At 39.2% G+C, this 16,337-nt stretch overlaps 1 protein-coding gene across 2 annotated transcripts; it reads right to left on the bottom strand.

The window, feature by feature from the left end:
* Positions 1-10,065: 10,065 nt before the first annotated feature.
* optn (optineurin) lies at positions 10,066-16,337 on the bottom strand. 2 transcript variants are annotated; one of them, XM_016270421.1, is made up of 14 exons: positions 16,072-16,337; positions 14,973-15,131; positions 14,690-14,883; positions 14,451-14,597; positions 14,306-14,370; positions 13,856-13,966; positions 12,941-13,019; positions 12,625-12,740; positions 12,096-12,245; positions 11,860-11,944; positions 11,460-11,615; positions 11,208-11,350; positions 11,043-11,128; positions 10,066-10,954 (listed from the first exon to the last, which is right to left on the bottom strand). In XM_016270421.1, exons 2-14 carry the CDS (start codon positions 15,103-15,105, stop codon positions 10,848-10,850), a joined length of 1,572 nt encoding a protein of 523 aa, XP_016125907.1. In that variant the 5' UTR covers positions 15,106-15,131; positions 16,072-16,337; the 3' UTR covers positions 10,066-10,847. The 2 variants fall into 2 exon arrangements, with proteins under 2 accessions (XP_016125907.1, XP_016125906.1); XM_016270420.1 differs by having other exon boundaries at positions 14,973-15,124.

Below are 16,337 nucleotides of genomic sequence, written 5' to 3'. Positions count from 1 at the left end.
TGGTCAGGGCTAAATTGACAAAAATGTGGTTTGGGAAATATTACTGTCCTGCTAAAATATGAGTACCTCTATACCAGTCAAACATTTTTGAACAGCAAAAGCAGTAATATTGTGAAATATCTTTAGTATTTAGGGATTTAGTAAACCCAATCCCTACCCCTATAACCCTACCCATAATTTATTCCTAAAATCAGTGTGAAATGATAGCTGATTAACAAGGGTGTAGAAGCACCTAACCCTGATCGTAAGCCTTAAACAGACATTTCCTGAAAAGTTATCCCTCAATTCTGATTGGTTAATTGGAATGTTGTTCCAGGATCAACATGGATGTTGATCCAGGAACATGTACTTGGTGAAATCACGGTCATCGTCACATGATGCTTCAGAAACTATTCTAATATGCTGATTTGCTGTTATTATTGTCAATATTTAAAACAGTTGAGTACATTTTTTTCAGGATTCTTTGATGAATAGAAAGATCAGCATTTATCTGAAATAAAAAGCTTTTGTAACATTATACACTATACCATTCAAAAGCTTGGAGTCAGTGTATATATATTTTTCTCATCAAAGAAACCTGAAAAAATTCTACTCAGCTGTTTGTTACATTCCCTTTTTTTTTCTTCTTCTTTTTTCTCCCCCCCCCCAACTCCTAGGCTTCCGCTAAGTGGACGACTCACCGCCAATCATCATTACCCAGCAAGCAATAGCCGTAATTTCAACGTCTCGGTTAACTATAGACCCGATATAGTCCGGCTATGTGTAACCCAGTCAAACCTGATTCACTGTAGTTTTTGGCCAGACAGCGCATGATATGGTTTATATCCCATCATGTTCCCAGTGTCAATAATATCTACAAAGATATAAGTGTCATTTCATGACATGGTCTATATGTATCCACGATTTAGCTCTAAACTGGACGGGCTACGTGTAGTCTGCTTTTAGCCCACCTCGCGAAATCGAGGCAATCTGTGGTCTAATTTTAACAGCTTATACTTCGCTTTTCCGCATTTTGTCATCCGACTTCCGCTAAACTGATACGGCACATCCGGTAACTAGTTCAGTAGTTGTAAGATTGTTTATAGCTAGCTATAACTGTGGCGAAATGACAAAGAACATTAATGCCGTAAATGTTCTAAATTGGGAACACGGTGAAAACTTCTTTCGACGTTCAGACGATCTCAAATTGTCCCATCCATCGTCACTGTTAACATGTGTAGATGATATGAAGAAGTGGTCAGAGGTAACCTATGGGGACATATTTAACTTCTTCGTCCTGTCAGAAGGAGTTGATGGAGCAGCAATGAAAAATTATAAAAGTACCGAGGCCTACCAATACATAAATTTACATAGTGGGAAAGTGGGTCGTGTACAGTTACACAGCGAGGGTGATTTCGTAAATTGTAAGCCGACCTCATACGTCATCCTCCCGAGCTGCTTCTGTTTACAACAGTGAGCGCAAGCTAGATTCAAGTGATTATTACGTTTTGAATATGGATATTTTTCTTACAAAAATGCTTCGATTCGCTACAGAAGGTCTTTGTTCACCCCCCGGAGCCGTGTGAAACACTTTTTTTTGTTTATGGATGGGTTGATTATTTTTTAAGTTCTTTTGGACTGAAGCAATGCAACACCCGCTGAGTGACATTAAACAGCTTGAAAGATCAAAGACAATTTCTAATATAACTCCGACTGGATTCGTCTGAAAGAAGAAAGTCATATACACCTAGGATGCCTCGGGGGTGAGTAAAACACAGCCTAATTAATGCAGGGGAAGTCGTGGCCTAATGGTTAGAGAGTCGGACTCGTAACCCAAAGGTTGTGGGTTCGAGTCTCGTACTGCCAGGGATTGTAGGTGGGGGGAGTGAATGTACAGCACTCTCTCCCACCTGCAATACCACGACTGCGGTGCCCTTGAGCAAGGCACCGAACCCCCAACTGCTCCCCGTGCCCCGCAGCATAAAATGGCTGCCCACTGGTGTGTGTGTGTACTTTGGATGGGTAAATGCAGAGCACTAATTCTGAGTATGTGTCACCATACTTGGCCACATGTCACATCACTAATTTTCTTTTTTGGGTGAACTAACCCTTTAATGTGAAATGTGTTGTTTTTTAAGATTCGAAGCTTCGGTGTTGAACGTAACATCACTATCAGCGTGTGAGTAGTGCCTCACTCTTGTGCATTTCCTCGTTCTCCAGTTGCTCAGTATGACTTTTATGTCTTATAGCTATGTGCTGATTTTATGGTAAGCTTATTGAGTTTTCTCGTTCTCTAAGTGGGAGATGAGGGTAGGTAAGCTTAATTGTAGGTTCCATCTCTTGCACGTAGTGAAACTGTGTTAGACACATTAGTCAGTGGGTGAGTGCCTCTTGTGTATTTTCGGTTTTATTTAGTGTAGGGTATTTAGGGCGTCGCCTACGCCGAAGCTTTGGTGTTTTTGTTCACATTTTTATTTGGTTAGGAAAGGTTAGTGGGTTTGGGCGCTTCAGTGTAGCATTGTTTGGTTTTGTTTATTTCTTTGATTTAGGCACCACTCTATTACTTCTCTCCCTCTTGGCACTGTAAATATGTGCACAAGCTGCTGATGTGTTTCTGGTCATCTACGTGAATAAATTACTGAGTTTTTCCATTATATGCTGCTGTCCTGGCTGTTTTATGCTCTCTTCTCCATTCATCGAATTTATTCGTTTTCAAATGTTGCGGACCAATTCCCTAGACATCTAAAGGACCGTAACATGTTTATTTAACATAATAATAATAATAATAATAAATGTTTTTTGAGCAGCAAATCAGAATATTAGAATGATTTCTGAAGGATCATGTGAATAAAGAATTTATGCAAAAAATTCAGCTTTGAAATCACATAAATTACATTTTAAAATGCATTCAAATAGAAAACAGTTATATTAAATAGTGAAAATATTTCAAAATGTTACTGTTTTTGCTGTATTTTGGATCAAATAAATGCAGGCTTGGTGAGCAGAAGAGACTTATTTAAAGAAACATTAAAAATCTTACGTTCAAAAACTTGACTGGTAGTGTTTCCCTGGTTTCCTTACAAAATAAGAATGTTTTTTGTTAACCTTGAAATGTCTCTCTGACTACTAAATTTGGTCAAGTTTCTTGTCCTCTGTATGTTGAATTTGCTAAATTTGCTTTGCTAGGAAATGACCGTTACTGTCTTATCAAATAAAGATGCAAAAATAAAATAAAATAAATGTCATAAAAGCAGTAAGTTATTCGTTAGTTGCAGTCAATTGGAGGTAGAAAAAAACTAGAACTTCTTTGATTTTGTAGCTGGCTCCGGACACGGAATTATAAATTATCTTATACACTCTTGACAGCTGGTTACAAAATACATGTTGTGTCACCAATCTGATAACAGATACTGTATGCAAGGGTTGAAATTAGCTGCTGATTTTTGTGATTGCACTGGCTTCATAAAGCGGTTAAGGATCAGAAAACATGCGCACAGTAAATGACACTGTAAACTTTTTGCCTCTTTTAAAATATTGTGTTCGAATTTCAATATTTGTGAGTGTTAAATCATTATAACTGAACGTTTGTTCTTTCTGGCAGCTATGGCAGTCTTTCTTCACCATCTTAGGTTGGTGTCTCTGGCCGTGCTGATTCTGGCGTCTCAGCTGGACTTTGCCAGTGCTGCTGTTCGAGTGTCTTCTATATATGCCAGAGGCCTCACCGGTGACCCTTTTGGAAACCAACCCGATCCATACATCAAGATCTGGTGTGGCTCTACTTTTGGGGGGCAGACAGAATATCACAGTGATGTTGCTAATCCTTCGTGGTCAGCAGTGTTCAGCTTCCCATACTGCAGAGTTGGTGAAAACCTGAAGCTGGAGGTGTGGGACAAAGACTGGATATTTGATGATTACTTGGGCATGTGTACCAAAACGTTGTCAAGAGGAGTTTTCAATGCTGTTTGTTCTCTGAATAAAGGAACTCTGTATTACACTTATAATGTTTGGTAAATCTCTCAGCACTTTGTTAAGCTGCTTTGAGACAAACCTCCATTGTAAAATGCTCTAGAGTAATAACTGTTGATTAATATGTTCATCAAAATGCTTCTAGTCTATATGTTAGCAAAAAAACACCTTACATCACAATGTAATCCTACCAATAAAAGTCAAATCTAAGTCGTCTCACAATCATCTCTCATTCTCAGATGTTTGTGCCATATGATATCCGTTTCTCCTCTTCCTGCTGACAAATGTATTTCACACTTGCAGCAAGTGATAAATTCCATATTGAAGTGAAAATCACACCATATAACACGTCTGATACGTGCATTTTGCACTAGTTTCTATATGCTATGGAAAGGGTTGTGTTGTGTACATTTAAATAAATTATAAGTCAGCTAGTACAGGTAGGTGCCTTCGAAAATACAGATGACTTTCATACTCGGAACACTGAAGGTGTTTTTTAGGTGTCTTTTTTAATAAATCTGCAAAAATGTCAACAATTCTGTGTTTTTCTGTCAATATGGGGTGCTGTGTGTACATTAATGAGGAAAAAAAATTAACTTAAACGATTTTAGCAAATGGCTGCAATATAACAAAGAGTGAAAAATTTAAGGGGGTCTGAATACTTTCCGTACCCACTGTATATTAGCTTTTTTCCCAATTATAATCACTCATGAATCTTTTCAATGAATCGACTGATCCAGTTCACACATAGGCTATCAGTTTGATTCTGAATGATCCATTCAAGATTCGGACCGCAACGGTTTACAGCTCTCATGACTTGAAGATCATCGGTGAATAACGACTTTTATTTAGGTCTGTCTGTCACATAAAGCTATTATATACGTCATAAGGCTTGGAATATAGTGGTCGAGTCCTATCGGATCCATTTTATACACCACACAAGGGCACCAACTCTTTAATATCACATCCCCAAATCTAGTTTTTAAAATAATACTTACAAAACAGGATAAAGAGCTACCCCTGTATCAAAGGTACAAGACAGTACACAATATGGTCATGCACACAAAGCTAATTCTGATTCTGATTCTGACAAAACACTATCAGGTACTAAAATAATGCAAAAATATGAACTAAATACAACACACAACTCAAAATTAACTGAATAATAACTGAATAACTGCATAACTGAAAATAAAAACTGGATACAAACACAAAATATATATTTATATGTGATGTGGGGGGATGACAGGGACTTGGACCAGTAACCAATTAAATAAAGCCATTGCAGTTCCATATTATTTTGTCATGGATTTTCTCACTGTCACAAACGGACATGGCCAAAGAAAAGTTTATTTTTATTTATTTATTTATTTAAATATATGAAAACTGTTTCATCAAACTGCATTCAAACTTCTTAGAATTTTTTTGACAATGTGTTTAGATTTGTAAAAAATATATATATATATTTTTTTCTGCATGGTTGCACCACGATTTTTTTTTTTTTTTAGAGTAGTTAAATTTAAATGTAATCCTTTCTTAAATGATATAGCCATATCATATATTGCGAAAAAAGATATTATGTACTGTAAATCTAACATCGTTGTATGACATTAAAGTACCGCGAGAGAAATTCGAAAGCATGGAGCCGTCTGCTCTGCTCTCTAGCTCTCGCGGTACTTTAATGTCATAAAACGATCGATCGGCTCAGCGCAAACAGCTAACAACTGGCTACTTTAGGCAGTTTAGAAATCCTGAGCAGAACGTGTCCCCGGGAAGTGGCACGTCTGGTCATCTTAGTGTTAAATCTTTATTAGAACATTAGTTTTTTTCTGACAGCTATGGCAGTCTTTTGTCATCTTTGGCTCGCGTCTCTGGTAGTGCTGGTGCTGGTGTCTCAGCTGGACTTCGCCAGTGCTGCTGTTATTGTGTATGATTTACATGCCAATGACCTGTCTGGTGATGCTGCTGGAAACGAACCTGATCCATACCTCAAGATCTGGTGTGGTGGCTCTTTCGAGCAAACTAATTATATTACAGATAATTCTAATCCTCACTGGACAGGAGGATTCACCTTCTCAAGCTGTAATTCTGGTGACAAACTAAAGCTGGAGGTGTGGGACAAAGACCAGAGTTATGACGATTACTTGGGCTGGTATAGTGGACCGGTGGGAACTGGAGCTAACAATCATATATTTTTTTCTGTGGGACAAGGAACTATGTTTTTAAGCTACGATGTGAAATAAAACTGTTCCAGATCAGCACTTTTAAACTTGCTTTGAGACAAACCTCCTTTGTAAGAGGCTCAGTAGTAATGAAGTAGAAAAGCATGCATTGAACACTGTTTTGCATTGATATGTGTTCATTAAAGTCTACCCGTTGCTGACTTTTTATTTAACAAAATACTTTGTCTATTTGCTGGGGGGTAAAGCAAGCTACATGTGCACTCACAATATACGCTATGGTGAGCATGAGAGACTTAAAAAAACTTGTCATAAATATTTTAAACTTTGATTTATTTATTTTTTGCATACTTGGGTTACTCCGACAAAAATGATTACAAATACAATCTAAAGTTGAAATCTTAATTATTTGTTCATACTAGCTAACACGATCATCCCAAACCTCCTCCTGCCCAAACTAACTCAGCTCTCCGTGCCCACCTCCGTCTGTCAGTGGATCAACAGCTTCCTGACAGACAGGCAGCAGCTAGTGAGACTGGGAAAATACACATCCAGCACCCGTACGATCAGCACTGGAGCTCCTCAGGGTTGTGTTCTCTCCACACTGCTCTTCTCCCTCTACACCAACGACTGCACATCTAAAGACCCCTCTGTCAAGCTCCTGAAGTTTGCAGACGACACCACACTCATTGGCCTCATTCAGGACGGTGACGAGTCTGCTTACAGACAGGAGGTCGAGCAGCTGGCTGTCTGGTGCAGTCTCAACAACTTGGAGCTCAACACGCTCAAAACTGTGGAGATGACCGTGGACTTCAGGAGAAACCTCCCTGCACTCCCCCCACTTACCATCATGGACAGCACTGTGACTGCAGTGGAGTCATTCAGGTTCCTGGGCACCACAATCTCTCAGGACCTGAAGTGGGACACTCACATTGACTCCATTGTGAAAAAGGCCCAGCAGAGGTTGTACTTCCTTCGCCAGCTGAGGAAGTTCAACCTGCCACAGGAGCTGCTGAAACAGTTCTACTCCGCCATCATTGAATCCATCCTCTGCACTTCAATAACTGTCTGGTTCAGCTCAGCTACCAAATCTGACCTCAGAAGACTTCAGAGGGTAGTCCGGACTGCTGAGCGAATCATTGGTACAACCCTCCCTTCTCTCCAAGAACTGTACTTATCCAGAGTGAGCAAAAGGGCTGGCAGAATCACTCTGGACCCTTCACATCCAGCACACTCCCTCTTTGAACTGTTGCCATCTGGTCGACGCTACAGAGCACTGAGCACCAGAACGACCAGACACAGGAACAGTTTCTTCCCTCAGGCCATCCATCTCATGAACACCTAACAATAACTGTGGAACGCACACTATTTATACACTCATACACTTATTTATCTAACACTCATACTCAGTCTACACCTCAAATTTGCACATACTATACAGTACCTGTACATACAAAACTGTCTATTGTAATATACCTGCACATACAATTGTCAATTTATATATTTTTATTCCTTATTTACTTATTTATTTATTTTTATTATCTGTGTTTTTTGTTCTGTCACTGTCATTCTGTTACACTGTGGAAGCTTCTGTCATGTATGTGTAAACATACCTGGCAATAAAGCTCATTCTGATTCTGATTCTGATTCTAACCTGCATGTAATGTAGAAAGAGAATTTGTTTTTTGGTTGAATGGTGAATTTTGAAAACATTGATGTGAATTACGTGGGGGTGGTTGGTTGTACTAAATCCACATCTGGCTGTGACACGCACTCTTTCTTTCCACGTGTGCACATGCACTCTGCCCTGTTCTCCTAAATGTGTACAGTGGTGGCCAAAATTATTAGCACTCTAGTATTTTCACCAGCTACAAAATGGTTATTAGTCAGTTATTTCTATCTTTTGCTGTAGTGTGTCAGTAGGAAATATGAGTTTACATTTCCAAACATTAATTTTTCCATTAATTGTAATAATCCGGTGAGATTTTTGTTTGCACAAGGAGTCTGACAACAGCCAGTGCTCCACACAAAGATCTGATCTGATCATCATCCAGTCTGTCTGGAATGACATGAAGAAACAGAACAAACTGAAACAGTCTAAATCCAGAAGAACCTTGGCAACGTTTCCAAGATGCTTCAAGAAACCTACCTACAAGAAATGCTAAACTACACAGTATTACACCATATTTTAGATTTGAAACATTTAACAGGTGCATGGTATTATTTATACAATATGAATCATGTGGTATAGTTGGCAACTGGTCTTGTTCTTGAGCAAGGCTCTCTTATTGGTGACATTGGATTCTTAATCAGACCAGCAACTAATGAAATTAGGCTGTTGTTATTGCTCAGGACAGTGAATTATTAAAATGCTTTTAATGCATTGGTGCTATGATTTCTTAGAATGCAGTTTTGCACACTATTGGCAATTTGAGAAATGTAGAATAAATAGGCCACCATGTTTAATGTCATGTTTAAAGGGTTACTCCACCCCAAAATGAAAATTCTGTCATTAATCACTTAACCCCATGTCGTTCCAAACCCGTAAAAGCTTCATTCGTCTTCAGAACACAATTTAAAGGGGTCATATGATGCGATTTCAAGTTCTCCTTTCTCTTTGGAGTGTTACAAGCTGATTGTGCATAGATAAGATCCCTGAAGTTGCAAAGACTAAAGTCTCAGAAACCAAAGAGATATTCTTTATCAAAGTTAAGACTCTGCCACGCCCCCCTAAAACGGCTCGTTCTAACACGCCCCCACATATCTACCTCACTATGTGGAAATATTAGTATAATGCGCCCAAATGTTCATGCAAAGAAAGAAGGTGTGGTTTCAGTAACCGCAGTTAGTGTTGAAGCAGCCATGTCAGGAAGACGCTGTGTGTTTCTGGGCGAAAGCAAAAGCACTCTATTTGGCCTTCCGAAAGTAGATGCATTTAGGAATCTTTAAACACATACCAGCTTCATCACTATGTCTGTCACAAGACTCTGTTCCCCTTTCGGGCTCTGTCTTTACATTTACTTTGAAAGATGAAGCTCGTGATTATGGTAAGGGGCGTTACATTTCCGACGAGTGCTTGCGGTGTTTGGCCAATCACAATGCACTGGGTCAGCTGGCCAATCAGAGCAGACTGCGCTTGTCAGAAGGAGGGACTTTGTAGAAAATGAAGCGTTTGAGAGAGGCGGGGCATAGAGGACTTACAATAATGTGTTTTTTGAACATTAAAGCATGTCAACATATTCTGTTACACCAAATACACAAAATAATGATCTTTAAAAAAACATCATATGACCCCTTTAAGATATTTTGGATGAAAACCGGAAGGCTTGTGACTGTCCCATTGACTACCTAGTAAATTACACTGTCAAGGCCCAGAAACGTATGAAAGACATCGACAAAATAGTCCATCTGCCATCAGTGGTTCAATCTGAATTTTATGAAGCGACAAGAATACTTTTTGTACGCAAAGAAAACAAAAATAACAACTTCAACAACAAAGGTTTTGTCAACAGGGTGTACAGGCACATTTAGGGCTTTTTAGAGATACCAAACATTTGGGGGTTTGAATCCGACTTTCTGTCACAAAACAGGACATTATTTTCACGTTTTCTGTAGAGGGCCACAGATCTTTTCAGTTCACAGAATCGGTTAAAATGATCCATTCACGATTCTGAAGACTTCGACAGTTAACAGCTGTTGGGGAAGTGACGCTCATCAGTAAATAACAACTTTAATTTCACTTTGTTCTTTACATACATCTATCATATGACTTACTTATAACAGGAAGATAACGGACGAGATCACTTTTATTTTTTTTAAAAATCGTGATTAAGATCTACTGCCGAGTGCTTCAAAACTTTCATTTTGTCTTCCACTGAGAAAGGCATACCGATTTCGACATGATCAAGGTGAGTAAATGACAACAAATATTCATTTTTTGGGGGGTGAACTAGTCCTTTAATATGCATTTTAGTGCTACATTCTGCAGGGTTATGTACCCATAACCTCATTAGCACATTAATGATAGAGCCCATGTTTCGAAAACAATATGAACTTCAGAAAAGTATTTATTAGATTTAGGCAGACTAAAACACAGATACGGTTATATATTCAGAGTAATTTGCCCCAGATCTAACGTATTAATAACCTTGCTTATTAAACAGAATAAAGTGCTTTAACAGTTAACAGATCCAACAAACAAAAGTAAGAAAAACATTATCTGTTGACCTCTGTCTGTATAATGTGGGGCATTGAAAGTATAATGAAAATATAACTAACTGAGATTTCAAATCTTTAAAATATATAATTCTCTCAGAAACAATATTTTTGCTACCACCAACAACATAATTCACCCACAACAGATTCATCGATAATGTATGCCACACTGATTGCTCACCTGCAACATATATTTTTTTCTTAATAGTTGACAGTGATAAATTGTCTTAAAGCAGCTTAATAATGTTGCTGTTATATAGGGTGTATTTGAAGTAAATCCAACTAGTCAGAACCAAAGCTACACAGTAAATCCTGATTCTCACTCTCGACCAATAGCATCTATTAATTTGAAACCATCCACACTGATAATATGCAGTATTGTTAGGATGCAGGGTTTATAGACCCGTGTTACTGAAGCATTATGTTTCAGGCTGCTTGAAGTTAAAGCTATCAAACCACAAGTTCACATATTGGGGGGATCTGGTATAGGGTTACTAGGAAACAGACTCAGATGATGCAATCCATGATGTGGATCTGCAGGGAGTCCAGGTCAGGTAGGACTTCCCCACATTTGGGACAAGCATGTTCTGGAATATTCTGCTGCTGCCAATCACCTGTGGAATAAAGAGGTCTATGGTGATCCTGATACACGGTTACAAGTACAGGAGCACATAAGTTCACAACATGGACTCTTTATGGTACCTCCTTGGGGGTGATGTGGAGATGCTGGCCCTTGTGGATTGGCCCCACGCGACACATGTCTCCTTTGCATCTCACTCATGGAATGCCTGTAGCATAAAACATTTCCCTTTTCAAAATCACAGAGCTCACATGTGAGCAGGTAAGTGTTTAAAGTTTATGACGGACCTGCCAAGTGACTCCATCTCGTCCTGAAGTTGGGTGTTTTGTTTCTTCACATACTCCAGCTGAGTGGCCAAACGCTCTTTCTCCTCGTGAATCTTCTCCCGAGCTGCTCGTTCTGCGTAGAAATCCGAGGAATATATCTCTGCCTGTATGTTTACACAAAAACGCATAATAAAAATTAATGATGCAGATTGCAAGGAGCTTAAAAATTGGGAGGACACCCAGCAAGCCATGCCACGGTACAATCGTTCGTACCTGAGCCTGGAAAACAGAGATAGTTTCTAGTTCCTTTTCCTTCTGGAAGATTTCCATCTTCATCTCGTCAATCTTCTTCTGTTTGTCTGCCAGCGCCTTTTCAGCCGTATCAAACCTGGTTTGGAGGTCATCATAGTCTTCCCGTGATGCACAACCCTGATCATGCACAATGAGGTATGCAAGAAGGATGAGTCACCAACACACTCCGAATACAAAATTAACTGCCTTAAACTGTATTTAAATATAGAAATGTTTTGCTGCAAGCTTAATTCTCCTTCAAAAATTAAGAGAATATTTGTAGTTCACAGATGTACCTAAATAATAGTGTCTGGCCAAATACAAAAAAAAATCAATAATACATGTAAGCCTGAAGTTTTCTAAAGTAAATGGGAATTTGTACCTCTCTCTTCTTATTCTCCTCTTGGAGCTCATTGTAGTCTTCAAACAGCTTGGTATAGGCATCTTTCAGCTGGTTCAGGTTGTTCCTGGTAAAGAAAGATAAGAGGAGATGTGATTATTATGAAAACTTCATAAACACAACGTGCAACTGAGTTGAGTCTATATTTCCCCCATGCAACTCAATTCAAAAATGTGTGTTTTTGTAGGCATCAGATGGGGGTAACAAGCTGCACTCACTTCTCATCCTGAGTTTTCTTCTGTTCCAGTTTAACAGCAGCCTGAAGGCTTTCCATCTGAACCCTCAGAGTGTTGTTCTCAGCCTGAATCTTCTGTTTCTCTCCGAGCTGAGTTTTCAGAGTACCTAGGTTCTGCTCCAGATCTTTACACCTGCAGAGAGAACATTAGATGTGAGAAATCGGAAACTTTGCAGACTTTGTAGACCTTCATGTCAAAGAAAAGAAAATGTACGCCCAAAAGGAAGATCTGGATTTCTACATTTATCACTCGTGTGCTCTACAATTACAGGTTAAATTAATTTGTGTTGTTGCATATCAAACAAAATCAAGTTTGAAAGCAGTGTATGATAAGCAATTTAGTCTCAATGTCAAGTTCAATATTTAGAAAAATACATATTATACGTAAAACATAATAATGATGAATATATAAAAATAAATGTATTATTATTATTTAAAAAACATTTTTGAAAAAAGAAATGGTTTTAATCAAAAAAGCTGTGTTTAGGTTATTGTTGACTGGTGTTTCTGACCTGTCCTGCAGGTTTCTTTTCATGTTCTCAGCCTCGTCCAGTTTGACCTGAGCCTGTTTCAATTCATTACAGAGCTTCAGCAACTGATCCTCCAGATTCTTCACCTCAGCACTTGCCTGGTGAAAACAAACATAGAAAACAATGTCGCTTCCTCATAGTAAATGTAAATTCAAAGTTGTTGCCGCACTCCCAACAATTTTCTTTCACTTTCTTTCAGACAAGACTGTCCTCAAAGACCACAGTCACATGGATGTTTTGATCAAATAACTAGTTCAAAAATGCTACATGGATAGCTATAAAAGTCTGATTATCCTACATTGATTTCAGTTGAACAGGGCAGAGATGTCTGTGCACTGCTGTCAGCGTGTTCCAGTCTGTTCTCCAACTCGGCAATTCTGCAAATACCCAATATGAGCATATACAATAAAAGAAGCTCAAACACCTTAAAGGGTTAGTTCACCCAAAAATGAAAATTCTGTCATTAATTACTCACCTTCATGTCGTTTCAAACCAGTTAAGACCTTCGTTCATCTTCGGAACACAAATTAAGATATTCTTGATGGAATCTGAGAACTGTCTGACCCTGCATAGACAGCAACACAACTGAAATGTTCCCAAGTCCAGAAACATAGCAAGGAGATCTGTAAAATAATCCATGTGACATCCGTAGTTCATCCGCAATTATACGGATACGAGAATACATTTTGTGCGCAAAAGAAAAAAAAATAACGACTTTATTCACGCGGATATGTTGTTTTCATTCAAATCAAAGCGCAAACAACGTAGGAAACAGATCCACCGTGACGCAGCTGACACAGAACAGCATACGCTGTTTACATCCAGCTGATATTCTCCAAAATGGCACCAGGGTGATGCGGATGAGACGAGTTGTTGAATAAAGTCGTTATTTTTTTTTCTTTTGCGCACAAAATGTATTCTCGTAGCTTCGTATAATTGCGGATGAACCACTGATGTCACATGGATTATTTTACAGATCTCCTTGCTATGTTTCTGGACTTGGGAACATTTCAGTTGTGTTGCTGTCTATGCAGGGTCAGACAGTTCTCAGATTCCATCAAGAATATCTTCATTTGTGTTCCGAAGATGAACGAAGGTCTTACGAGTTTGAAACGACATGAGGGTGAGTAATTAATGACAGAATTAAAAAAATTTTGGGTGAACTAACTCTTTAAGTTCTGTCTCTGAGAGGGTATGCAAAATTGTGTCCTACCTCCCACGTGCCTCCTGGAGCACTAGCTGCAGTCTCTCCTTCTCATCAGTCTCTGCTCTGAGGGAGCGAAGCAGCTGCCTCACTGTCTGTTCCTCCGACTCAGCCTTTGGCCTGTGTACACACACATATTTGTTTAGTTATTAAATTGATGACCTATTGTGTTTCTACAATTACTATAGACTTACCGTGGCCCACATACTTACTTTAACACATAAAGAATTTTTTTTTGCATGGTTTAGAAACTATTTGAATATACGTTTTCGAACTTAAAACTCTCACATAAAGAGTTTTTGTCCGATCTAGTGCCATTTCTAGCTCACAAACTATAGCTACATACAGCAAATAAATAAACAAACAAACAAACAAGCAAGGGGTCAAAGACTGTTAAATGAATCAGAAGCATTTCATTGGAAATCTGCTGAACTTCATGCCTAATTCTGCAGTGCTTACATGCTGAAAGCACAAGGGTCCTTTGGCATATTGGGCAAATCTCTGGTCACTTTTAACTCATCTTCCTGTGGAAGAAAGCACAGAAAGTGACATTGAGCAACATAGTGTCGCTTCATTGTGTCTCTGTGTGTGCGTGCATACTTACAGCTATTCTAATCTCAATGAAGGAATCTCTAGGTGAACCTTGACCCATTTTGAGCTGGAGTTCAGAGTTTAATGCTACTAGATCATTCTTCTCGGCCTGAAGACGAGCAATCTGACCTCTCAGCGCCTCCAGTTCGGTGTGTAAACACTACGGCAGATATATAACTTCATTTAAGTCTTTTTATATTGATTCGATATTTCTAAATGGTATGATCTTTCACTGTTTCTATCTTGTCTCACCTCAGCTCCACTTTTTTCCAGCTCTTCCACTCGATTCTTCAGCACCTCATTCTCTGAATCCACAGCGTTCAGTCTGGTTTTGGCCTCCTCTAATCGTTGCTCCAGGAAGTCTCTCTCCTCCTTTTGCTTCTCCTTCCATGCCGACAGACCCTCAAAGCGCTCCTTCATGGATAAGTTGGTTTGTTTCAGGGCCTCTGTGGGATACACATAAGGAAATGGGGTTGTTGTATGTGATGGAGCTGTATGCATGCTTATGTACTGTGATTATGACTGAAAGTCTCACCCTTCAGTTCTCTGTTCTCTTTGATCAGGGTGTTCATTTGCTGGAGGGTCTCTTCTAAACTGCTCAGATTCCCCGGGCTGGACCCGCGTGGGTGATTGATGTCCCCGTTCATCATCGACGAACCAGATGCCATGTTTCTGGAGCTTCTTGAGCTGAGTTCTGAAATACCACAACATGACTATTAGTTCAAGAATGGTTTATGCTCAAATATGCAATTATCTTATTTTAACATTCTGGAAAGATAAACTGCCACCTCCTTTCCAACTGTGGCTTGACTAAATCACAAATACACTACATTTGGAGCGTATACGGCTCTGTCTAATTTGAGTTGGATCTAAGATCCATTCCACCCCTGGTGTTTTTTTTTTTTTAATATTCCACCCGATGTGGTGCATATTAGGCAGGCAGACAGACAGAGTGAGGGTGGGTGGGCATGTGGAGAATTGTCTTGTTTTTCTTTTTAGGACTTTCTGTATAGTATGTTAGAAAATATGTGCATATGTCTGCATGTACGGTGTATACTTAGACTGCATGTGCAAGTATAGGACTGTTATGTTTATTGTATATGAATCAAATAATGTATGTGCTTGTGCTAGTATGTTCAAAATGCAATCAAAATTAGAATAGTATCAGTTATTAATTTGATCCAAATCACTAAATCTGAATGATTCGTTATCAGTCGTTCTGATCAGGTTATCGAGTTAAACCCAGACTCGGTCTGATTGGTGGCAACGATTCAATGCTTTGGAAGATTGTAGGAAGATTAAGTAATAATGACTTGCGTTCTTATGGCTTGAAATGAATTGTGAATGACATCAGTGCGAGTAGATGACACATGTTTGAGTGGCAAACAATGGTTACTTCGTGTTCTCGTGCGATTGAACGCTAATCTAAATGGTGACTGTTAAAATCCCACCTGGGACGTTTCACAATATACGAGAAAATGGACTTGGACCTTTGCGGTAGAAATGAACCAACACTCGTAAACTACGCCCTAATATGCGTAGTAGAGTGCGCAACGTGTTAATATATGTGGAGACACTTTTTAAAGATATAAAATGAAATAACTCGCTATATTTAAAAGCACTGCGATACTCACCAAGCGTTCACTTGTGTACGCCGACTTGTTTTGGGAAGTGCTGCGTTTCCTGATCCAGACGTCTGTGCAGCGCGCTGAACGCACAGATCTGTAATACAGTAGGATGGGTCTGTGTACTATAAGCGTTATGCAAGTAAATGTCTATCCGATGTCATAAGGCTCTAGCTTCTGAAGCTGCTTCCATGAACAGCGTTGAACCAGCTGATGGGCCGGGGTTTCCCTGCGCCTGTCCTGCTGGGCTCATCCCGCATGACGCACCCAGAACT

This window comes from Sinocyclocheilus grahami, unplaced genomic scaffold (assembly GCF_001515645.1).
Source record: "Sinocyclocheilus grahami isolate Dianchi unplaced genomic scaffold, SAMN03320097.WGS_v1.1 scaffold56.1, whole genome shotgun sequence".
NCBI classification, from domain to species: Eukaryota; Metazoa; Chordata; class Actinopteri; order Cypriniformes; family Cyprinidae; genus Sinocyclocheilus; species Sinocyclocheilus grahami.
Note: the sequence above shows the minus strand (reverse complement) of the source record. Positions and strands in the feature narration are given on the sequence as shown.

What these genes read in the sequence shown, in the direction of transcription:
- optn (XM_016270421.1), bottom strand. Translation starts at nt 15,105, where the DNA reads ATGGCATCTGGTTCGTCGATGATGAACGGGGACATCAATCACCCACGC. An exon ending in TCATTGAGATTAGAATAGCT is followed by an intron (nt 14,371 to 14,450) that starts GTAAGTATGCAC and finishes TTTCTTCCACAG; the next exon opens with GAAGATGAGTTAAAAGTGAC. An exon ending in CTCCAGGAGGCACGTGGGAG is followed by an intron (nt 13,020 to 13,855) that starts GTAGGACACAAT and finishes GGGTATTTGCAG; the next exon opens with AATTGCCGAGTTGGAGAACA.